We start from the raw sequence: 24,039 nt of genomic DNA, 5'->3' as shown, positions 1-24,039 counted from the left end.
TTGGAAAACTCAACAGTGGCCAGAGGATTGGAAAAGATCAGTCTACATCCCAATCCCAAAGAAAGGCAGTGCCAAAGAATGCTCCAACTACCGTACAATTGCACTCATTTCACACGCTAGCAAGGTTATGCTCAAAATCCTCCAAGGTAGGCTTCAGCAGTATGTGGACCGAGAACTCCCAGAAGTACAAGCTGGATTCCGAAGAGGCAGAGGAACTCGAGACCAAATTGCTAACTTGCGCTGGATTATGGAGAAAGCCAGAGAGTTCCAGAAAAATATCTACTTCTGCTTCATTGACTATGCGAAAGCCTTTGACTGTGTGGACCACAGCAAACTATGGCAAGTTCTTAAAGAAATGGGAGTGCCTGACCACTTTATCTGTCTCCTGAGAAACCTATATGTGGGACAGGAAGCAACAGTTAGAACTGGTCATGGAACAACTGAGTGGTTCAAAATTGGGAAAGGAGTACGGCAAGGCTGTATATTGTCCCCCAGCTTATTTAACTTATATGCAGAATACATCATGCGGAAGGCTGGACTGGAAGAAACCCAAGCCGGAATTAAGATTGCCGGAAGAAATATCAACAACCTCCGATATGCAGATGACACCACTCTGATGGCAGAAAGTGAGGAGGAATTAAAGAACCTTGTAATGAGAGTGAAAGAGGAGAGTGCAAAAAACGGTCTGAAACTCAATATCAAAAAAACTAAGATCATGGCCACTGGTCCCATCACCTCCTGGGAAATAGAAGGGGAAGATATGGAGGCAGTGTCAAATTTTATCTTCCTGGGCTCCATGATCACTGCAGATGGAGACAGCAGCCCTGAAATTAAAAGGCGCCTTCTTCTTGGGAGGAAAGCGATGACAAATCTTGACAGCATCTTGAAAAGCAGAGACATCACCTTGCCAACAAAAGTCCGAATAGTCAAAGCTATGGTTTTTCCTGTCATGATGTATGGAAGTGAGAGCTGGACCATAAAGAAAGCAGACCGCCGAAGAATTGATGCCTTTGAATTGTGGTGCTGGAGGAGGCTCTTGAGAATCCCCTGGACTGCAAGGAGAACAAACCTATCAGTTCTAAAGGAAATCAACCCTGAATGCTCACTTGAAGGACAGATCCTGAAGCTGAGGCTCCAGTACTTTGGCCATCTCATGAGAAGAAAAGAATCCTTGGAAAAAACCTTGATGTTAGGAAGGTGTGATGGCAAGAGGAGAAGGGGACGACCGAGGATGAGATGGCTGGACAGTGTCTGCGAAGCAACCAACATGAACCTGACACAACTCCGGGAGGCAGTAGAAGACAGGAGGGCCTGGCGTGCTCTGGTCCATGGGGTCACGAAGAGTCGGACACGACTAAACGACTAAACACACACAGTGGCAGAAGGCGGAATAGTAGCTTCCCATTAGTTTCTATGGACGAAAAGAGCAGATACGCATTAAATGGTTTTCAATGCATTCCTATGGGAAATGCAGATTCGACTTGAGAACTTTTCGACCTGAGAACTGCCTTCCAATATGGATTAAGTTCGTAAGTCGAGACCCCACTGTAGGTAGAATCTAAGCTACTCTCCAGAGTAGGTGAGCAGAAATGACACAGACCTCTTGCATTCCCCTTTCCTCAGTTTTGGGGCTTCCATGCATCACTTAGGGCACCAGGTTGAGAGCGCATCCTATTTTCTAAGAGAGTCGGATTTCTGTGGGTTCCCAGAAACCACGAACCAAAGAGGCTGTGATCCGTGTTTGTGGCTGAGTTGCAGTTATGGCTTGGGTTTTTCCCCCAGACATACTGTCCTCCCCCCGAAGTTCAGAAAACATTCTTGTCCCGAAGGTGAGAATAGAAGTATAGAACAGCACTGTTGCATCAGATCAGAGATTATGCAGGCCTAATCTTTTGCTTCCAATAGTGGACAGCTAGATCCCTCGGAGATACTTGTAACAGGAATTGAAGGGGAATTTATTGTTGTCTGCAATGTCTTCTCCTCCTGTCCCTCCAGTGGTAGCTGATTTTGGAACCTAAGCCAGCCCTAGTTAGTTAATTTGGATGGCATTAGGGCTTATTTTCAGGGGATGTTTTATTTTTTTCATGTATAACCACCTACATTTGTTCAAATGCAGTCACGTCATCTTCTGGGTGCTGCACAAGGGTGTAGGGGTTTCACTTAACTAGGGCTTATTTTTGGGGTAGGGTTTATATGACGAGCATCCTGAAAAATCCTACCAGGCCTTATTTTCAGGTTAGGTCTTATTTTGGGGAAAACAGGGTACTTGGAAGTAAGCAAAAGAGAGAAAGTGCAGATTCTGCAGGAGGACCTTTGCTTTGTGGTATGCTGTGCTTTTGATCTCCAGTGATGGGCTATTCTCTGCGTGCAAAGACAGAACAGGAACCCGTAGCTGAAGTTACAGCTTTTTGGCTATAGAGACACAGCAGTGTATTCCAAACTGGCCCTAATAAAAGAGCTTCAGTTTCTGTCTCATCTTTCCACTGAATTTTTTTCCCCTTGAGTATTCTTTGCAGCTTCCTATTGGGTAGCTTCCATAGTGTTGAAATGTTAATTTTGTGGATGAAAGCTCCCAGAAATCTCCCAAGTGCCTGGGAATGATGGTGGGGGGTTGGGGAAGGAGGGTAACATTTCCAAGTTTTGGGTAGGCTGCAGTATAGGAAAAGGTTATAATGGTCTAACCAGAAACCACTTCAGAGGATTATTTTTAAAAGAGGCATTGCGATACTCTTTCAAAGCAGAAATAGGTCAGTGTACGACCTATTACGTAGGGACTCTGAAACCATTTTTCCTCTGCCAACAAGGGTAAAGATGTGTGTACTGTTGTGGTGAAGTGATATTTTTTTTCAACGGAATGGTTCTGGAATGTTTCAGAAACTCACTGAAGAGAAATATCACGTCGAGCATCGCATCGATGAAGCAGCCATCGTTATCCGTAGCACAAACGAGCTTCCGCTTACGCTCAAGGTGACCCTAACCTCCCCCTTAATCCGGGACGAAGCCGAAAAGAAAGATGGAGGTACCGCCTGGAGTTACTCTTCTTCTGGTTCATTAATATTTTCCTCATTGAGCCACGCAGGCGAAACAGTTTATTTCTTTGTTGGGTTGTCAGTAAACTGCTGTTAGCTGGAGCTTTGAAAGGTTACCTTTTTCGGGTTTTTTGGACTACATGTCCCAGAATCTCTCAGCCAATATAACCACTTCTATCTCTGGAAGGCTAAACTAACATATGATGGTTTCTTCCCCACTAAAAGTGAGCTTTGTAGGAACAGAGCTTCTAACTTCTATCAGCTGCTGCCTTCATCTCTCTCTCTCTCTCTCTCTCTCTTTCTTTCTTTCTTTTGTAAGTGCTTATCATCCTCTCTATCAAAGAGGGCATATCAATTCCCCCAAGAGTGTACGGTTCTAGAATGGTCTTCTTCGACACAGTCGAAGTGGGAAGAGAAAAGTGTGCCTAGTAGAAACTTGAGTTACATTTGTTTGTAAGAAAAGTCATGTTGGATAGTTCAGATGCCATTGGAAGATTTAAAAAAAACTGGCTAATCCTGTAAGGTTGGGAGCACTGTACGTGAAATCCTAAACCTTAATGCGTTGGGATTTTTGTTGCAATTGGACAGTTTTCAGTCAGTGGGGTTGTGTGTTCCTTTTTGAAAAACCCTGCTTGCACACAAGGATTAAGGTTGATTTTGGCCAAAGATCACATTTCTCTAAAATTTATTCAGCAGTGAAACAGGGTGTTGAAGGGGTTGATGAGCCCAACCAGAGACTGGGCGCCATCCTGCACCCTTAGTGCTGCGTGGCTGCTTTCTGCCTCACAGATCCTCCATCGGGCCACGATTCTGGGGAGAGGTGGGCGCTGGTGTTCCTTCCGTCTCCTTCCTCCTAAGGAAGGAGAAGCGTTTCAGCTACAGCCCCCGATTCTCTTATCAGCTGAACCGGGCACCCTTGGAATTGAGAGGGCAGGCCGCTCTTGTTCGTAGGCTGCGTATCAGCTTGAACTTTGGCATACCAAGGAACTTCGGCTTTGGCTTTCTTTCAGCTTTGCTATCCACTAACGAAGAAACACTAAGCCCATTTTGGTTTGGGATTAAAACCCGTCTTGAATGTCTCAACTGAGATTTTTCAGCAGGGGCCAGAGCAGGGCAGGGGGGAATGTGCTGAAAAACAAGACGTTCTTGCATGTGTACCCCCCGTTGTCTCTCTGAACACCATGACAGTTTTCCTTCCCCCTCTTAAGTTTACTCACTGATGTCGTAGTCTTGAAGCATAGAGTAGCCGGTAAACAGAACAGGGCTGAAGTTACAGCCCGCACGCACTTAAATCAGGACCTGGGATATGCTCAGGGTATATTCTATCTCTCGAGAAACTCTACCTCTCTGTTTCCTCTTTGTGGCCCGTCTCTTCTCTCAGACTTCTGCTATCCACCTACAAGAGAAGGTATTGATGGAGAACGTTGAAGGGAAGCCATCCATGGCACAAAGCCCCCTTCTTCCCTCTCATTCCAATTATTGACTATTGTACTGAGTTGAGTGCACTTTGTGGAACTCGGTGGAACTCAACATTTGAGTATACATACACTGTGGACGTCGACATTGATAATTTCTGCCTTTCTTCCCCTTCCACCCAATAGTAATTCTCCTCTCGTCTTGCCTTGCCCAGAGTCTAGCTATAAAACATTATCAGACTTTTGACCAACTGGCACTGCTCTGTCATGACAGCCGAGGCAGCTGGAAGCACTCCCACCACCCCTTGGGGGTGAGGAACATCTACCCCACCCTTCCTGGTTGTTCTCTCCCCTTTTCTGGATGGGTCACACCATTCCCTGCTCCCCCCATGTTTTCCTCACCTCCACCCCATACTCTGCCACCATCACTGCAAGAATCCTTGATCAGAAGGGTTTTGGTTTTCTTTCGGAAGAACAATGGAGCAGAGAAATGACAAACAAGAAGGAATTTTTTCCAGTCATATTTGGAGGCATTGCACAAAAGAATAAGTGGGGTGGGTTGTTTGGTTGTCCAACTGGGATTTGTAGTTGTTGAGCTGCTTAGAATCTTCCACTAGAGTGAGCTAGTGCTGTAGTTGAGGGGCGGAAGCACAAGAACTGTCTAACCAAAAATATATACAGTGGTGCCTCGCAAGGCGATTGCCTCGCGGGACGATTAATCCGCAAGATGATTGGTTTTTGTGATCGCTGTGGCAGTTTTCAAGACAATGTTTTCTATGGACGATTTTCGCAAGACGACAATTTTTCCCCATTGGAATGCATTAATTAGATTTCAGTGCATTCCAATGGGGAACCGCGTTTCGCAAGACGATGTTTTCACAAGACGATATTTTTTGCGGAATGAATTAACATCATCTTGCGAGGCACCACTGTATATATATCTAGCTCCCTTACCGAAACTACAAAACCCAAGACCCTGTGGGATGAAGACAAAGTGACACCAGGATGCTGTAACTGTGTAGTATAGACAGACTCAAAGATTATAACATTCACTAAGACAATCTGGTCAACACACTAAGAATGCAGGAAGTAACGTTTTTTTTAAAATCTGTTTTCCCCTTCTGTGCAGCTGTGGTCTTGTAGTTTTATCCTGTGAAGCAGAAGGAATTAAAAACCAGGCCTCCCTCCCCTGTACACAAGACACATTCTTTTACAGCAAGGGAAAGAGTTTGAGAAGAGGAAGGAGAGGGACTTGGATATGGTGCTTGTGAAATCCAAAGACCATCAAGCTAAACTGTTGAAGGGTCTTGCTCACTCAGAGTGAAACCACTTAGGAAGAACATGTGGATGTGAGCAGTGGGATGTGTTCCTCCCCCCCGCCCCAAATAGCATCAAAACATACTTGCAAGAGATCAGAGCTCCTCCCTTTTATGGCAGCTCCAATCTTGGGAGTGTAGAAGCATACAAGCAGAACTGCCCGAGGCTTCTTGCAGTCCGATTTGGTTCGGTTCCTCAAACTAATCTGTCTTCTAACCCAGGAAGTCAAAGGGGGAGGATGAAACGCCTTGCGGCACATTGGAAATGGCCATATTTGCTATTTCATGCTCTGACTTGTCCGTTTCTGGGGTTTCCTTTACCTTGATTCTTTTAAAATTTTAGTTTGTTGCTTAAATAGGATTTATAAGGCTCATGACTTTGAAAGGCAAAAAGCAAATTCAGTTTGGCCATTTACATGTTGGACTCTCTGCCCAAATTCTCTTTTCACAACTTTCAGCATGATTATATGTCCAGTAATTTAATTTTTATTTATTTATTTATTTATTTATTTATTCATTCATTCATTCATTCATTCATTTATTTATTTATTTATTTATTTATTTATTTATTTATTTATTTATTTATTTATTTATTTATTTATTTATTTATTTATTTATTTATTTATTTATTTATGCAGAAAATTCTTAATTCCTCCTTTTGTTATTATTGTTGTTCTTATTATTATTATTTGCTCTTTTGTCATTTACCCACCACTTCTTTTGAGCTGTAAAAGAATTGGGCTTTTTATTTGATTATTAAAAATCTGCCCTGTTTTTGGGAAAAAATATATAATCCCCACCTACTCCTTAAATATAGTGCATATGCATATTTCTTTCTTTTTACAGTTTTGCTGAAACAGTTATAAAATCCATAAAACCCAGAAATACTATTGCCATGATCTAATTACCAGAACTGGCCACTAGAGGGCGCCAGAGGCCATGCTATGTATAGGGTTTGCAATTTTCCACGAGTTTTGGCATGGGGGGGGCTTGGAACCAATCACTCCATACTCTATAGATGGGGGTGTGTGTGAGTCCTACTCTATATTAAAAACAGCAAAAACCAAGAAACCTCCAGGCAGTAACTGTGGAAGCTGCTTCTGGAAAACTAACCAAGACCTCTCGTGGTGGTTAAAAACATTTCGAAAGTTTATGCCAAATAGACACGTTATTCTTTCAGGCAACATGACACTCCACGTTGGTTGTACTGCAACCCAAGTGTAAATCAGTTTGAACGTATATTAGTAATTTTTTTTAACACCTCTTTTGCTTCCCTTGGCAGTCAGAGCATGAAATGACCGATCTGGTTTCGCGGCGATTGCCAGAATGGGTCCCAACACTGTAAGCTGTTTGCCCGCCGCTTCCACGCTGCCTCGTCTTTCCTCTCCATCTCTCTTTTTCTCTCTTCAGTACTTAATTATCACCCATTGACTGCCTGCAACGGCAAGGGACGCGGCCTTGCGGAAAACACAGGACCCCGGGGTGACCTGCTTTCCGAGGCCCTTCCAATGATTTTGGTGTGGCCCCTTCAATCAATAACGCAACAAGCAATATGCACACCTAGTTGAGGGGGGGAATTGTTATCTTCTTCCAGTAAAACCACTAAGGCAAAAGGTGGCCCATTTATATTTTTCAGCAAGCTTTGACGGTGTCCCAGTGACACAACCCCCTTGTGAGGCAGGCCATGGCCATTTCTGCATGGTCGGTGTAACGGCCTTGCAGCCAGTCAATCCGTAGTCGTCATTTCCCTCCCCCTAACTTTTCAGAAATGATTCTTGCTCCCTCCTTGACGGTTGCTGTATTGAATGACGCATGATCCCCAAGCCATGTTTCTATCGTCTCTCTCTCCCTCCGCCCCGCCCTGTATCCATGGATCAGACAGTTTTGTTGCACTCAAAAAAAAAAGGTGGTCATGGTTGATCCTGTGCTCGGCTCCTGCGAGGGTCCAGGAGGATGCTAACAAAAGTTGAGAGGGGGTGGGAGAGAGAGAGAGAGAGAAAAGGGAAAGCAAAGACTCTCTTTAACAGCAACTAAAACAAAAAAGTGCCCCTCCTTTCTTGTGCGTGCAAACTACCCAGAGGCTAATCCCATTTATGACTTTGCAGCTTTTATTCGGAGCAGCAGCGAAGATTACTCCCGGGGGCTGCCTTGTTGACAAGAGTAATGTGAAAACAATGCGGAGATCAGCTGCAAAGTTCATAGACGGGGTCGGACGATAACTGCGTGGCGCTTTGCCCTTCCTTTTTGCCAGGCTGGAAGCCGAGAGAGTGTCAAATTTAAGACAGCTTTGGATTCTCTTATGTGCGGCTTATGCTCCGTTTGTGTTCTAATCCCTCTGCTGGCTTTGTGCGTGTGCGTGTTTAAGTGGAGCTGAGCTACTCAAGACGGCAAGTTGGGATCACTTCTGTTTTCAGAACCCGGTCACTATTTTTAACTCAGAAAATTTGGACTCCTCTCCATCACCTGCAGAGGTATTTAGGTATGGGGGGGGCAAACATTGGTTCCTCACCACCGTCATTTTTCTTAGCTCCCTTACCACCCAACCCAGGTTTTAATTTTTTTTAAAAAAAATCCAAGTTTTGTTTTGTTTTTTCAGCTGAAAAAGTAGAATTTCCCAAGAGGTGAAATTCTGAACTGAACCAAAATTCATGTCTTGCTTTGTGTTTTGTTTTCTTTAGAGGGGCAGGGAGGAGAGACTTGAAAAACTGAAAGAAAATCCGTGTCGCTTCCATTTTTATTTTTTAATAAAACACATGAAATATTCTACATTTCAGAAGGGGAGCCCGTGGTTCATCTCAAGGAAGTATCATTAAGTCCTGGAGCCCCCCCCCAAACATGACCTTTCCTGTTTTGGAAGGTTTGCTTTCAGCGAGCGCCATGAAAAGCTAATTTTTCCAAAGCAAGCCACAGCCTTTGCCAGCCGTGGGATGGAGAGCATTTTGAGTTTAAGCTTCCTCATCCACCAGCCCCACCTGTTGCCCTGCTAGGCGACGAAAGAGGTAAAACCATTGGAAATCGTTCTTCGTGGCCTGTTTTGTTTTACCTCGTTTTCCCTGTTTCAAAATTTCGGTTTGAAACTGGCAGGAAGGAGGCCAACCGCAACGCTTTGTATGGTCCGATCCCCAAACATGTTACATTTAAAGGGAGGGGGAAAATCCCACCATTAATAAGATCCCATATCGATTGCGGCTGTTTGAACAAAATGGACAGAATTTTGTTATATTTATTATTATTTCATGTTTGATTCCCCCCCCTCCCAAAATCGCTGGTTGACTTTTACATTTTTATTTATTTTGTGCATTTGTGGGACAGGGGGTTTGAAAAGAAACCCAAAATAAATTCTGGGCATCTTATTAACATCCCCCACCACCACCATCATACTGGCAGCTGTTCCATGTAACTTGTGTGTGACAGAAACCACTTGGTCAAACTATGTCTGTCTCTTTTTTTGTTTGTTTTGTTTCTGTTTTTCTTTATATTCCCGCCTTCCCAGTAGACAGTGTTCCGATGAAAGACCCCCAGGATTTGCTCAACCGGCAGAAATGCCTCGAAGCTTTGGCGTCTCTGCGGCACGCCAAATGGTTCCAGGTTGGGCTATTCTTTCTTACCTTCTCGTATCTTTTACAAAGTGCTTTTCATTTAAAACCCAAAAGTTCAGATCAGTCTGAAATATTTTCTCGTTCAGTTTTTTTTAAAGTATTTTTCCCCTTCAGTACTTAAGTACTTTCCCCTTCTTTACTTAAGTTACTACAGGTTTATGAACACCGGTTTTCCACCTTGATGGCAAACCATAAGCCCACTTGTAGAGTTTGGTTGTAAAGCTACACCACTGTGTTTTCTTTCTTCCTTTCTTTCCTTGCTTGTAAAAATGAACAATTCCACCTGTATTTGCTTTTTTCCTCCACCAGGGTGGCAGGCCACACTACAGTGGGGTCTTGACTTAAGAACGGCTTGAGTTAAGAACATTTTGACTTAAGAACCGCTCTCATAGGAAAATATTGACTTGACTTACATACTTAGATTTGAGTTAAGAACTGAAAAAAAAAACATGTGGGAGGCAGGGAAAGTGCAAAATGTGAACTTTCAATTAACTGTTGGCCAGTGAAAAGGGTGCCTGTCTGCTTCCTCACTCCTCCCAGCGTTTAGAGAGTGGATTGGGAGACAGTCTTCGGACTGCCTGGACTGTCTTTTCCCTGCCTTCCCTGAACCTTTCTTGACCTAAGAAAAAAAGAAACAAAATATCCCCCTCTAGTGGTCGAAGGTGGAATAGCAACTTCCCATTAGTTTCTATGGACGGAAAAGAGCAGATACGGATCAAATGGTTCTCAATGCATTCCTATGGGAAATGCAGATTTGACTTGAGAACATTTTGACTTGAGAACCGCCTTCCAATACGGATTAAGTTCTCAAGTCAAGACCCCACTGTACTTCTTAGTGCTTGCTTGTTCTTTTTGCATGTCTTTTTTTTTAATAAGCACAAGGATGCTTTGAAAATCTTTGAAATAAATTTAGATTTTTTTTGGGGGGGTGACGGGGAAAGATCCACAAAATAACTTGTCGAGGCTTAGAGGCATTCTGCAGTTGGATGGAATGGATCTGTTTGTTTTAGGCCAGGGCGAACGGACTCAAGTCCTGCGTTATAGTGCTGCGTGTCCTCCGGGATTTGTGCAACAGAGTTCCCACTTGGGCACCACTGAAAGGCTGGGTAAGTACTTTGAGGGAACATGAAACCCACTCATTGCTGAATGCTAGTGAAATCTCCCGACTAGGGCCCAGAGTTTATAAGAGACTAGACTCATCTGCTATAAGAGAGTAGACTCATCAATTTAGAATTGATGAGCCGCCTTTGAAATTGACTAACACCATTGGACCTGAGTCTTCACCTTTGAAATTGACCAATATCATTGCAATTGAGTCTTCACCTTTGAAATTGTCTAACACCATTGGACTTGAGTCTTCACCTTTGAAATTGGCCAATACCATTGCAATTGAGTCTTCACCTTTGAAATTGACTAACACCATTGGACTTTAGTCTTCACCTTTGAAATTGACTAACACCATTGGACTTGAGTCTTCACCGTTGAAATTGACTAACACCATTGGACTTGAGTCTTCACCTTTGAAATTGACCAATATCATTGCAATTGAGTCTTCACCTTTGAAATTGACTAACACCATTGGACTTGAGTCTTCACCTTTGAAATTGACCAATACCATTGGACTTGAGTCTTCACCTTTGAAATTGACCAGTACCATTGGACTTGAGTCTTCACCTTTGAAATTGACCAATATCATTGCAATTGAGTCTTCACCTTTGAAATTGACTAACACCATTGGACTTGAGTCTTCACCTTTGAAATTGACCAATACCATTGCAGTTGAGTCTTCACCTTTGAAATTGTCTGGCCCTATTTCCATAGACGTTTGTCTCTTTAGGAAATGACTTCTGTTTGGGCAGCCTTGTTTTTGTTGTTGTTGTTGTTGTTGTTGTATTCCAGAGAAAAGTGTCCTGCAGTTTAGCCACTTTCCTTTAGAAACAGACCCTTGGCTGAACACTAAGATCTGTACCTTTAGCACCTTTCAGAAAAGTGGATTGTATTTACCTCCACTAGTCACTGTCCATGTAGGGCTTCCCCCCCCCCCATGCACTGGTGTGAAACCTATGGCCTTCCTCATGTTGCCCCTCCCTGGCCATAACAGCAACACCCTCGGACCCTCGAGGCAGATGGAAAACAAGAAACCCAACCCAGAAATGTGTGACAAATGCTGCCATGGTGTGTTCCTGACTCCGGTTCCCGTGTTCTCCTAGCCCCTGGAACTTATCTGTGAGAAAGCCATCGGTACATGCAATAGACCTTTGGGTGCCGGCGAGGCTCTGCGGCGAGTGTTGGAGTGCTTAGCATCAGGAATCCTGCTACCCGGTAAGTCTTGCTGGACCCAACCCTGCATGCAGCGCTGGCTTCCAGACAGGACAACTCAGTTCTGGTGCAGCCTCCCAAACACCCCAAAGTCTCACTTTCCAAAGCTAGGGGTGGTGTAATGTTTGATTTACACACAGTCTGGCCCACCCTGCATCCTTTTAAAAAAAAGTGACTAATTTTTTTTGGTTGTTGGGAAATGCTTGAGATGTGCCCACAACCCTATAAGGGGTGGATGAAAGGCTGGGGATGTTTTTTTTTTAAAAAAAGCTAAAGTGTACAAACCTGGCTGCATGACTCGCTTCTCCTCCTTCCTCCCTGCTGATTTGGGTTTCCCAACTTCCATGCCCCCGACAGGTGGGCCCGGCGTGCATGACCCCTGCGAGCGGGAGCCAACGGATGCCTTGTCTAACTTGACTGTTCAACAAAGAGAAGCCATTACACACAGTGCCCAGGTAAAAAAAAAACGTGCCAGGCTTTCGAGCCACCTCTTCTTCCCCCATCTCTGGCACAACAGGGCGTTGCGTTGTGGTGTGTTGTGTTCAGAGACCGAGCCCCGGTGTTGCACAAATGGTGAGGAAGAGCAGGTTGGCATCCTCTTCTCCGTGGCTCACATGTGCTCATGTGGCTTCATGGTGGCAGATGTGAGCAACCTGTGGCCTTCCAGATTTTGGCGGTCTCTCTCTATCTCTTTCTCTCTCTCTCTCTCTCACACACACACACACAAATTCTTCTCTAGCCAGTAATTACAGATGGAGGGTGCTTTTTTTTTTCTAGCACATCGGCATCTTTTGGGCTTCTGGTCCTTCTCTTTGATCTTTGTGTGGCAATGATGAAGTCAGATCCGTTCTGAGTATTAAAAGTAACTTTTCTTTCCCTTCTCGGTCAGCACGCGTTGAGACTGTCAGCTTTTGGGCAGATCTACAAGGTCCTGGAAATGGATCCTCTCCCTTCTAATAAGTCGTTCCAAAAGTATTCCTGGTCGGGGACCGACAAAGAAGGTGAGAAACACAGGACGCACTAACTGGAGCAAGACACTCATGACAGTAAAATACACCGTTTTCCACAACGAGGTCCAGTGCCTGGTTTTTACTGTCTTGGCATAGGAGCAATTACCCAAAAACAAGTGAAATATGATGTACGGAAAGCCTAACAATATAAATACAACCTGTGTTAACTTATTAAACACAATATCCAACAAGAACTTACATATATATCCTTATAATCTACTTATATTTATACAGTATGAAAGTTTATAATATCCAAACCACATAAATTGAGATATGTACAGCCACAGTGAAGGTGATTTTTCCCCCCAAGGCTACCTGCATATATATTTATACTATATACAACTCCTATATTGATGAATGCAAATCCACTGGGAAGCCTAGAAAACAGAAATGCTCAATTCATTCATAGAGAGAGAGAAATCCAAGCGCTTGAGCTTGGTCTGGGCTCAGATCCTTCTTCAGATGCTCATTAAGCTCACTAAGGATGTTTTATGATTTCTTCATCTTTAAATGGCGATGTTTGAGACAAGAAGGAAGAGCAGGTCTGGCCTAGCAGTTAGAGTAGGACTAAGAATCACCAAGCCTTTTCCCAAAGCCTTCTGGGCCTTCACGGTGGTGGCCCCTATTTTATGGGAAAAAAGCTTCTCATTGAAGCTTGTTCTGAAGAGGACAGAGAGACTGGTGAAAAGTGAGGAAGAACAGTCTTCAGAACACGGCCAAAGAGCCCGAAAAACCCACAACAACCATCAGATCCCGGCCGTGAAAGCCTTTGAGAATACATTAATTTTTAAATTTAGCTTTTCTTTTTATTATTGTATTCAGATTGATTTATCTCCATGTTGATTGTGTTATTATATGAGAGCGGTGCTGGGGGGTGATGGAAGTGCCCTGTTCTGTAAACTGGCCACAATAGCGCATGTTCACTAATGGGGCAGTATAAAAGCCTGATTTATTGATTAATCGTGCTCACTTAATTAATTAATGCTTAATTAATTAATTCTGAGTGAGCATGTTGGACAAGGCCTTAAAGAGGTCTATCGTAGAGTGTTCGTCAAGCCACAAAAACATCAGGGTGGCCTTCAGTGGGTCAGTATCTTCATAGTCATCTACTTCCTAGATCATCTTGTGAAAGTAAAGAGACAAGTTCCCTGGAGGAAAAGATTTGTGTGTGTGTGTGTAATATATACATGCTGCAAACAATAAGCGTATTTATCTGGGATCATGCGGTTCTCATTCTAGGAGAGCTTGATTCTCTCCCCCTGTTGAGATGGAGGCCTTTCTGACAATTAAGATGTCACCTTTATCCGTAGCCCCACGGCTGTCGAAAATATAATGGCTCCTTGACATTTTAGTAATAGAGGAGATAGCCGTGGTCATTTATTTTTAAAGTGAGAACATCGATCGTGTGACACTCCTGATTACAGGGGAGTTTATTGCTCTTAAAGCAAATGATGGATGCCGGTAGAACGCCTTCTTCTGCTCCTCCTCCTCCTCCTCCTCCTCTCTCTCTCTCCCTCTCCCTCTCCCTCTCTCTCTCTAGCACCTGATGCTTGCTGAATTTGGGATGATTAGGAAAGAGTAATGACCCCCTACTGCATTCTGATAGACTTACAAGGAGGAATCGTCAGTAGCTGGGCCCCCCCCTGCAGTAAGGGAGGGTGGGTGAGAGGGAAGATTCTTTGCCTCCATCTTACTCTTAGCTGGCGAAATCCAGAAGTTAAATCTCCAGAGGGCGGGAGTAAGCCTTCTGAAACGTGGAGAAAAATGGCTTTGTCTTTCAATTCCCCATCTCTGTGTGCCTGATCTGCACCGTTGCGGTTTCATGGCGTTTGTGTCTTGTTGCCTCCTCCCCTAATTACTGTTGAACTTTAATCGGGCTTGGGCAGGCATACAACAATATGCCAGGCGCTTGGTTTAGCGCCTCTCTCGCTGTTCTTTGCTTATTGCTTAACACCTCCTCTCCCTTCTGGAGGGAAGCTCAAGGCGTCTGGGAGCTAAGGTCTTTGTTGATTGCAAAACAAGCCTTTTTGTTTCATTATATTTTAAGGTGTCTCAGTGTTGTGTGCTCATTAGGGTGAGTGACTGGATTTGGGAGATGCCGACGGAGGTCCCTCTGGAGCTGAAAACCCACCCGATGACCTTCAGCAAAATCTTTGCCTCCCTCACAAGGTTGTTGTGAGACTAAGAGTGGGAAGAGCAGTTCTGACACAGCTACCGGCCTCTCTGGGGCAAGCGTTTGCTTCCCTCTCTCTTGTTGGAGACAGTCAAAGCTTTTTCCACTTGGCCGTAAATCTGGGGCCGGAATGCCAACTCACTATTATCTCCTTGCTTTGTTCCCTCCCTCCTCTTCTTGTTGTGTCTTTGCTTCCTGACTTCATCCCCCTCTTTTAGAGCATTAAGGGCTTTCTTAAAAATAGAAGCTGCTGAGTTCTGCGTAAAAACGTCTCCGCAGTGCCAAGAGCTTTGGCTCGATGCATGCGTTTGGTCAGGATTGGGAAAGAGGACCTGAGTTTGCACCGGCAGACAAAATTCAGGCAGGCAAGAACTTAGCCCTTCCTTCTGCCCAGTGGTCTTCCCCGCCCACCCACCATCCCACCACCAAGAGTGGTTTTAATCGATCACATTTCTACACTTGTTCTTACCATAATCTGTAAAATTGCTTTACTTGATACAGATTGGTGCTCCTTTGATAATTCTTGCATATTCATTTTCTCCCATCCCCAAAGTCCGCCTTGTAAAAACAATATCTTTTTCTCTGTTCCTTTTCTTCTTCTTCTTTTTTTTTTAAGGTGCTGGCTCCTCAGCCTTGAAGAGGCCTTTCGAAGACGGGTTGGGGGACGAGAAAGATCCGAGTAAGAAGATGAAGCGGAACTTGAGGAAAAGTAAATATCTCTTTTCTTTAGTGGTTTTTTTTTTAAGAAGCTGTTATAATTTTTCTTCTTCCGCTGCTTTGATTTCAAGGAGGAGCTGCTCTTGAAGAGCCATGAAGGGGATGGGTAAGTCTCAAGCTCAAAACACTGCAGGATGTGCCTTGCACATTCCAGCAGGCTATCCTTTGAGCCTCATCTGAGCTAGCTTAAAACCTGAGCATCTATTTCCCGGGTCCACGTATCCTCCCATCCTTTGCGTCTGGAACGCAGCCGTCCTTTGACCAGCTGCAGCCTCTGAATCATGAGAACCGCAACAGAATGTTCCTGCGTGGGAAGAGAAATGGAGGAATACCTTCCCCCCCCCCAGGATGCTCATCTTCCCTTTTAGGGTTTCATTGGTGGTTGCCATCGTGACGACAGACGGGCGGCACTCTGTGGTCCCTGAGCATGCACATCATCCTTGGCGTGTGTAGGCCCTCCTTTCAGGATTTTCTCTGTGAAGACTTCAGGGAGGTTGGCAAAGCCTCCGAGTCCCGGGGTCCAAGGGCCAAGTCTCGAGGCAGGACACATGTACAGACAGCAGTCCCTGGAAGGGAAGCTGGAACAGCGCATGCGCAGAGAGAGAGAGTGGACCAGCCTCGCTTCCTGGAGTGCGGGGGTGCCATTCTCAAGGTTGCTAAACTGTTGGCTTAATCTACAGTAGAGGGCAAACCCTCCTGGATGACGTCGCAGCTGCTTCTGATTCTTCTTCTTTCTCATAGGTGCTAGAGAGCTTGCATAGAGCCTTTCCTTAGGCCAGTTATAATGGGATTATGTAACCATTCCCCTATCTGAACTCTGTCAACTATCTGTATACTGTCCACGATCTGTGAGCTTGTAAGGTTAATAAAAGCACAGTCCTCCTGGGGGGCAAGGCAGAATGCATTGGGAACCCATTCGGTGTTATTCTGCCTCTTCTACTAGCCGCCCACCAGTTTGGCTTACTTCTTTAACTTCTGTCTCTAAGAGATTATTTGCTATCCTAATTATCTGATGACCATCACAAAGCCCATTAGCCTTCTCATTTCGTGACTCCCTGTCTCTGGGCAGGCACTATCCTCTCAGCGGGGTGGCAGGTGTGTGGGTGGAGGCATCGCCCACGGCTCCTGGAAGGCAAGCCAGAACTGCTGCCTCTGAGGACGGTAGGGAGGCCCCTCTCTAAGGGCGATGCAACTTGGAAAAAATGGTTCTCAGGAGTTTGAGTCAAGGCGCTGGAGCGGCTGAAGTCAGACTTGATGAGAAGTTGCAACTCACACAAGTCCCCATCCCCTGGAAGGCTCTCTGCCAAGACCCGGCGTCTGCCACTCTCTCTGTACAGGGCCTGTTGAAGGAATATAGTTGGCCATTTTCCCATTCTCCTTCATGCCAGCGATGCCCCCCCAAAACAGGAAGAGGTTAAGAGGCCGAAAGTTGCAGTCGGTTTTCCCACGAAACGTAAAATAGGAGAACGTCCTCTTTGCCTGAAATCAGATGCTGTGTATCGGAGTTCCCTTTGGCGAACCGGGCTGAAGAAGGACGCCAAATCCACGTTGCTTGCACGTAATTATTTAATGGTTTTTCCAAACCAAAGATTTCTGCTCTTTTGTTGTTGTTGTTACTAGGGGCAGGGGGAATGAAACGATGCTTCTGTTAGCGTATGTTAAACGTTGGCCAGAATCCTGCTGCCGGTTTACATTTGCATAAGGGGGAAAAAATCTCATCAGTCTTGGCCACAGAATGCCGTTTGTTAACAAGGTGTCGGTTGCATTCCCGGACGGGCATGAAGGCGATTTTTCTTGGAAGCGTTTTAGCAAATGCGGCAGCAGCTGGTAGTGTACTTAGATCTTTAGCTGCCTGAAGAGTGATACTTTCCCCCCGCAAGCTAATGGCAGCGGGTGGCTTCAAAATTGACTGTTGCTCTGTCCCTCCTCATTACCTAATTGGTCGTCCCTTGTAGTTGTTCATTTTATCCTGCCGCAGGTGTTAATTAACTTCCCAACACCAGGATATTTCTATTACTGCCAGTGTCGTTTTGTGCGTGGTCTCAGTACATTGGAGCTTCCACTGTGATCACCATGCAGTTGTCTCTTTTACAGTGGTGCCTCGCTTAACGACATTAATTGATTCCAGCGAAATCTCTGTAGAGCGAAAATGTCATAAAGCGAAATAAAAAAGCCAATTGAAACGCATTGAAAACCCCTCAATGCGTTCCAGTGGGCTGAAAACTCACTGTCTAGCGAAGATCCTCCATAGGGGCAGCCATTTTCACTGCTTGTAAAGCGAGGAATCCATCCCAAAACACAGCGGGGAGCCATTTTAAGCAGCTGGCGGCCATTTTGAAACCTGACGATCCGTCGTAAAGCGAAAATCGGTTCCCGAAGCAGGGAACCTATCATTGTTAAACGGACAAAAAAACTATTTAAAACATCATTTTGCGATCACAAAAGCGATTGCAAAAACCTAATCATCAAGCGATTTTGTCGTAGAGCGGAGCAATTGTTAAGCGAGGCACCACTGTACATTTCCTTGCCCTCTGACCTCTCTGTTTATATCTTGTCTATCCATGTAATTTTTTTCCCTCTTTCTCAACACAAGAAGCATGTGAGGAACCGGGAAGACGTTCCTGAGATTCCACAGCAGCACAGACTCTTTGGAAAAAAGATAGGCTCTCCTTTCTCAGAGGTTTTTAAGAAAACCTCAGACTTCCACCATTCAGAGAGGTTTGGGGGGGGTGAGCATAGGTGCTCTTCGGTGTCCCTTCCAGCTCTGCAGTTCCATGCTGTAGGATTTGAGGAACCTGAAAGGTCATCTAGCCAACCCTTGACAATACCAAAAAGCTACTGCCTAAGACTCCCTAGCAAATGGACCCCCTAACATCTGTTTTGAAACCTCCAGCAAAGGACAATCTGTACCGCCTTCCGAGATGGCCTGTGGACCCAATTTCTGAACAGCTTATACTGCTAGGAAGTTCTTCCCGAATTGCTTTCTTGCCATTCCCTTCCATTGGTTGAGGCTCGTAACTGATGGAGCTGCAGAAAAACTCGCTTTTCTTCCCTGTGAGAGAGTCCTTCCCGTCTCTGGATAGGATGGCTCTCGTATCGCCCCTCCGTTGTTGTTTTCTCCTCCACACTAATCACACCCAGCTTGCTCAATCTTTTCTCATAAAGCTTGCTTTCTGGACCCTTTGCTGTCTTGGCAGCATTCCCCTGGACGCATTTATTCCTAATTATTGATGTATTTCCAAAATTAGAAATATTTAGTTAGAAATAGGTAGCCTTGGAAATGGAACCTCGTGGTGCGGTGGTTAAACCGCAGTACTGCAGCTACAGCTCTTCTCACAACCTGGGTTCAATCCTAGATAGCTGACTTGAGGTTCACTCAGCTTTCCATCTTTCTGAGGTCAGTAAATCTGAGTACCTATCTTGCTCGGGGTGGGGTACAGTTAATGTGCAGCCAGCATAATTACATTGCAACCCTCCCAGAAAGTGCTTTAAGCACTGCGGGGTGGTATATGAGCAGCATGCTTTGCATTTTTGCTTTTTTTTCTCTCTCTTGGAAAAATTTTCTTTCCTGCCCTGTCTCCCTTTCTTAACCTTTCTTTCTCTCTTTGCTCCTCCTTTTCAGTCCTGGACAGCAAAGCAATAGACCTAATGAATGCCTTGATGCGCCTGAATCAGATACGACCCGGCTTGCAGTACAAACTCCTTTCTCAGTCCGGTCCGGTCCACGCGCCTGTCTTCACCATGTCTGTTGACGTGGACGGCACGACGTACGAAGCTTCGGGGCCTTCCAAGAAAACTGCCAAGCTTCATGTTGCAGTGAAGGTAAGGATGAGTAGCAGATGACATTCAGGCAGGGAGAGCCATTTATCAGGAAGAATGGAAATGCCAGAAAAGTGGGGCAGGCCTTTAAGTCTTCTTGAACGCTTCCTTAGCCTGGTTGGTACGAAACATCTCCAGAAAAATTGGCCGTTCAGATCATCTTTGTTTTACCCTTTGCAAAAAGGAAGGACTTCTTCACAGTAAACTGCGGAACTCACCGCCACAAGGGGTAATCATCGCTACTAACACGGGATCTAGTTTCAGCTTGGCCGATGTCCATGTTCAAATGCTCTTACATTCTTTAGAACACAAGTCCCTGCGGAAGGCAGTGATAGCGGAAACGGTGTGGGTCTTGTGTAACTTTGTCGTGCCCGCCTTTTCTCTTCCTCACTTAGAGTAATATTCTCAGGATGACTTCATTCACCTGGCTGTCCCGCATCTTGGAAAATGGGACTCATGTCAGCTTGCTTTTTGGAAAGGTTCTGAACAATAAAACAGGGATTAGAAATAGCTTTAGTAGGACTGTCTGTGTGGCAGGTGAATTGACAGACCTGTTCCGTGGAAGCATTCATTGATCTCCGTTACAAATAGATGCTTTCTTTCCTTCTTTTCTTGAGAAATGAGGAACTATATTTGGTCTAAATTTCCATTCTCGGACTCCCACTCTCCCTGCCCTAGGGGATATCCATCACTAGATCTAGGAGGGGCTCAGCTTTTGTCTCACCAGCCTTGCAGTCAGTGACGGAGAGACATTTGCCTACAGGCAGCTTTCAAAGAAGGAGAGAGATCGAGGTTTTGCTCTCACCTGGCAGATTCTCACTGAAACGAGAACCTGCCCAGCTCCATCTGTCTCCCTTTGTTTGATTTTATATGTTTGTGTGTATACTGTACACACACAGAGAGACGATAGATAGATAGATAGATAGATAGATAGATAGATAGATAGATAGATAGATAGATAGATAGATAGATAGATAGATAGATAGATAGATAGATAGATAGATAGATAGATAGATAGATAGATAGATAGATAGATAGATAGATAGATAGATAGATATTATCTATCTGACTTTTTTCATGTGTTTTGAATGAGGAGTTTTTCAGAAAGGTCATTCTAGCAACACCTGGCTCTCCTCCGTTTTGGAGGACAGAAGAACTCCCTGCTTCTTTTTCCCTCGCCTTGAACATGAAAAGTGCCCCCAAAGTATGTGATCTCTCATTTATTTTTAAACTCTCTCTTGAGGCAGCTTCGCTTCACATATGGATCTTAAAGATTCCTTTTCTCTGTTTCTCCACTTTGAACTGTATTTGGTCTGCAAAGCCTCGCTTGTTCTTCCAGGCAGGCTTTGTCTTAAGAAAGAGAGAGAGGAAGAGGAAGAGAGAGAGAGATTGATTCAAGGTGTTCTGCCCGCCCAGCTTCTCTTTCCAAACTGCAGAAACTTTATCTCCAAGACAGTGGGGAAGGCTGTCTGGGGCTGAGAGAAACCCCTACCTCAAAGGTCCTGGTTCCCCCAGTAAATCCCAGTTCTCTTTCCCATGAGAGGCTGTTTATTTATTCATTCATTTAAAATACTTTTGAACCTCACTTTTCTCCTTTAAAAAAAGGGCCCAAGGCAGCTTACATCCTTGAAAGGTAAAAACAGTAAATCAGAATTAAATATATCTCAAATGTTAGGTGAAAGCATTACTGAAACAGATTTAAAAGCAACAAGAATGCAGAGCATCCTGTTTTGAATCCTCCGTCGGACAGCTCAGCACTCAGAGAAAGCCTGCCTGAAGAGAATGGTCTTTGCCTGCTTGCGGAAGGACAGCAAAGATTGGGCCAGCCTGGCTTCCAGTGGGAGGGAGTTCCACAGTCTGATGGGAAAGCGACAGTGAAGGCCCTCTCCTGTGTCCTCCTCAGATGCACCTGTGAAGCTGGTGGGACTAAGAGAAAGATCTCCCATGATGTTCTCTTCTTTAGAGGAGTAAAACTTTGTGTGCTTCTAATTTGGGGGGGGGGGGCGCGTATGGTTTTAAAATGTTTTTGCATCCCATCAGTCATGCCATGAAAGAACCTAGGCTCTGACCTAAGAGAAAGAAAAAGCAGGACATCTATGGGTTTGCAGGTGCGGTATTATGTTGTGTCCAGAGTGTGGCTTTTGGTGTGGTCCTTCAGAGATGGCACAGCACGCTTTTGACAAGGAGCAGAGAATGGAGGGTGGGCTTAGATTGTGGAAACCTCGCATGCCGCTTAGGCGATGTCTGTGACCGTGGTTTCCTTTTAAAAAAAAACATCTCTATGCAGGTTTTGCAAGCTATGGGTTACCCCACCGGTTTCGACGCAGACATGGAATGTACCAGCTCTGACGAGAAGTCGGATACGGAAGGCAAAAACGAGACCATCTCTTCAAACTCAAGCAATAATACTGGAAACTCTACAATCGACACCTCTGCTACTTTGGAGGTGGGTGTTCCCTTAATCGCGGGCCCTTTGAAACCCAAGTAACACCCCCTTGCTTTTCAGGAAAAAGAGTCTCTCCCCATCCGCCCCGAAATCTTAGCCACCCCTCTTTCTTTCCGGTTTGAAATGCGTCTTGTTTTCTCTATAAGCATCAGAATCTTCTGTTTTTTCAAAGAGAACGGGAGTTCGCAAGAGTGTCCTGGGGAAAAAGCAAGTGCTGTGAGCGCATCCAGTGCTCATCCTGCTCTCTCTCAGCCTCACTACTGTCCTCCCAACAACATGGGTGTCGTCTTGCTGTGAGAAAATGCTAGGCCTTGTCCGTCCATCTGACTCTTTGTCGTCTCCGAACCCTCCTCCTTGAGATCCGTTTTGAATGAGAAATAGTTGGGATCACCCTGCTGCTGAGCTATAAGAACAAGAAATCTGAATATTTTCAAATAAAAATTAGAGTCACAGGTATCCCAGGTTGTAATCCAACTACAGTGGTGCCTCGCTTGACGACGTTAATTCCTTCCAGTGAAATCACTGTAGAGCGAAAATGTCATCAAATGAAATTTAAAAAACCATTGAAACGCATTGAAAACCGTTCCAGTGGGCTGGATACCTGCTCATCCAGGGAAGATCCTCCATTTTCGGTGCCTGTAGTGGGGGAAAATCAGTCCTAAAAACAGCGGGGGGCCATTTACTTTAGCTGGTGGCCATTTTGAAACCCGATGATCGGTTTGCAGGGAACCGATCATCGCACAGCGAAAAAAACCCATTTAAATCACAATAGCAAAAACGTCAACGTTAAGCAGATTCATTGTTAAACGGGGTAATCATCCAGTGGGGCACAACTGTATTCTATTGCACCGGCTCAATGAGGATTCTTTTCTGAATCCTTATTCTCTCCCCCACCCCCAGCTCCAAAAAAGCTGTGAAAACAGGGGCATGTGTCTGTTATTCTGGGCCAGTTTAATGCCTCGTTTGAGCTCCCTCCCTCTGGCCTCTGTGTGATGAAAGGGTTGTGCAACAAGACAGACTTTCTGTGAGTCAAGAGGGTCGGGATGGGGCATGGGATACGTAAAGTGATCCCCTTTTGCTCAGCCACAGAGCTGATGGCCGTTGGTAACTAGAAACTTCGGCTTCCAGTTGCTTCTCCGGAGGTGGCCTTTTCAGGCAGCAGAGAAGGCAGGAGGGCAGTTGGAGGGTGCCCTGGCGCTGGACGATCTCAACACTGATTTTGGATAAGCCATGGTCTTAAACAGAGACATAAAATTCTCGCTTCTCTTGTTCTTTATTTTGCAATGCTCTTGACCAAAGAACAAGGAGGACAACTTTATGTTTCCACACCAGTTAAGAAGAAGAAAAAGCACTAAACGTTCATGCAGACTGCAGAAAATCAGCAACGGCTGTTTTTGCAGGGACGCTTAAAAAGTCTGAATGAGCCACTTGCAGAAGGCGATGAGGCCAAGGGCATCTAGAAACTAGGCTGCCATCAGGTTCTCCCTCTCCATCACCTATGTCTGAAAACATCTGTGTCCTTTTCTAGGTCAGAACTCAGGGTCCCATCCTCACAGCGAGTGGCAAGAATCCGGTGATGGAGCTCAACGAGAAACGGCGAGGCCTCAAGTACGAGCTCATCTCCGAAACGGGCGGAAGCCACGACAAGCGTTTTGTGATGGAGGTGAGGAAGGCTTCTCCCCCTTTTCTGGGGTTGCACTGTGGCAGTCATGACTGTATAGGCAAACACAGACCTTTCCACAACACCACAGTCCTACATCATGACACTGGCCGGGTTTTTCACTCGGCTACATCTGAACCTAGGCTTCTGCAGCAAGATCTACGAGATGTCTGGATTTGGTAAAGAGCAAGCTATGAATACTGCTCCCTGTGGAGGGTAATCTCTAAATGGTGGGGCCACTACCGAGTAGGCCACGTTTCTCATACTGGTACTTAGCAAGCTGACACGCCTGCTGGTGCATCAAATAACAGGCCTTCTGATGCCAGATTTAAGGCTGAGATAAATAAGATAACAGGTCTCATAATAGGTATAGACGATCCTTCAGAGTGTCTGGTCCCAAAGCAGTGAAGACAGTGATTCTTAACGAGTGGGATGTGCCCCCCCTTTTTTTCCCCTTTCTCACTTAACAACATAGATGTGTCATCTTGTGGCATTCAAGAAATAGCCCGAAATAAGTATTTTTCAACTGAAATGTA

At 45.0% G+C, this 24,039-nt stretch overlaps 1 protein-coding gene across 8 annotated transcripts in view; it reads left to right on the top strand.

Moving 5' to 3' along the window:
• Nucleotides 1-24,039, top strand: part of STRBP (spermatid perinuclear RNA binding protein) — a 102,680-nt gene that overhangs the window by 41,091 nt on the left and 37,550 nt on the right. For 6 of the 8 annotated variants that reach the window (XM_072984993.2, XM_020793405.3, XM_072984991.2 and 3 more), the window contains exons 5-14: nucleotides 2,875-3,019; nucleotides 9,254-9,348; nucleotides 10,370-10,465; nucleotides 11,570-11,681; nucleotides 12,036-12,133; nucleotides 12,568-12,679; nucleotides 15,478-15,570; nucleotides 19,201-19,400; nucleotides 21,685-21,843; nucleotides 23,372-23,506. In XM_072984993.2, the coding sequence (XP_072841094.2) occupies nucleotides 2,875-3,019; nucleotides 9,254-9,348; nucleotides 10,370-10,465; nucleotides 11,570-11,681; nucleotides 12,036-12,133; nucleotides 12,568-12,679; nucleotides 15,478-15,570; nucleotides 19,201-19,400; nucleotides 21,685-21,843; nucleotides 23,372-23,506 (1,245 nt within the window). The remainder of the gene's footprint in view (nucleotides 1-2,874; nucleotides 3,020-9,253; nucleotides 9,349-10,369; nucleotides 10,466-11,569; nucleotides 11,682-12,035; nucleotides 12,134-12,567; nucleotides 12,680-15,477; nucleotides 15,571-19,200; nucleotides 19,401-21,684; nucleotides 21,844-23,371; nucleotides 23,507-24,039) is intronic. The other 2 variants (XM_020793407.3, XM_020793409.3) reach the window with 1 other exon arrangement.

Source organism: Pogona vitticeps, chromosome ZW-PAR (assembly GCF_051106095.1).
Source record: "Pogona vitticeps strain Pit_001003342236 chromosome ZW-PAR, PviZW2.1, whole genome shotgun sequence".
NCBI classification, from domain to species: Eukaryota; Metazoa; Chordata; class Lepidosauria; order Squamata; family Agamidae; genus Pogona; species Pogona vitticeps.
Note: the sequence above shows the minus strand (reverse complement) of the source record. Positions and strands in the feature narration are given on the sequence as shown.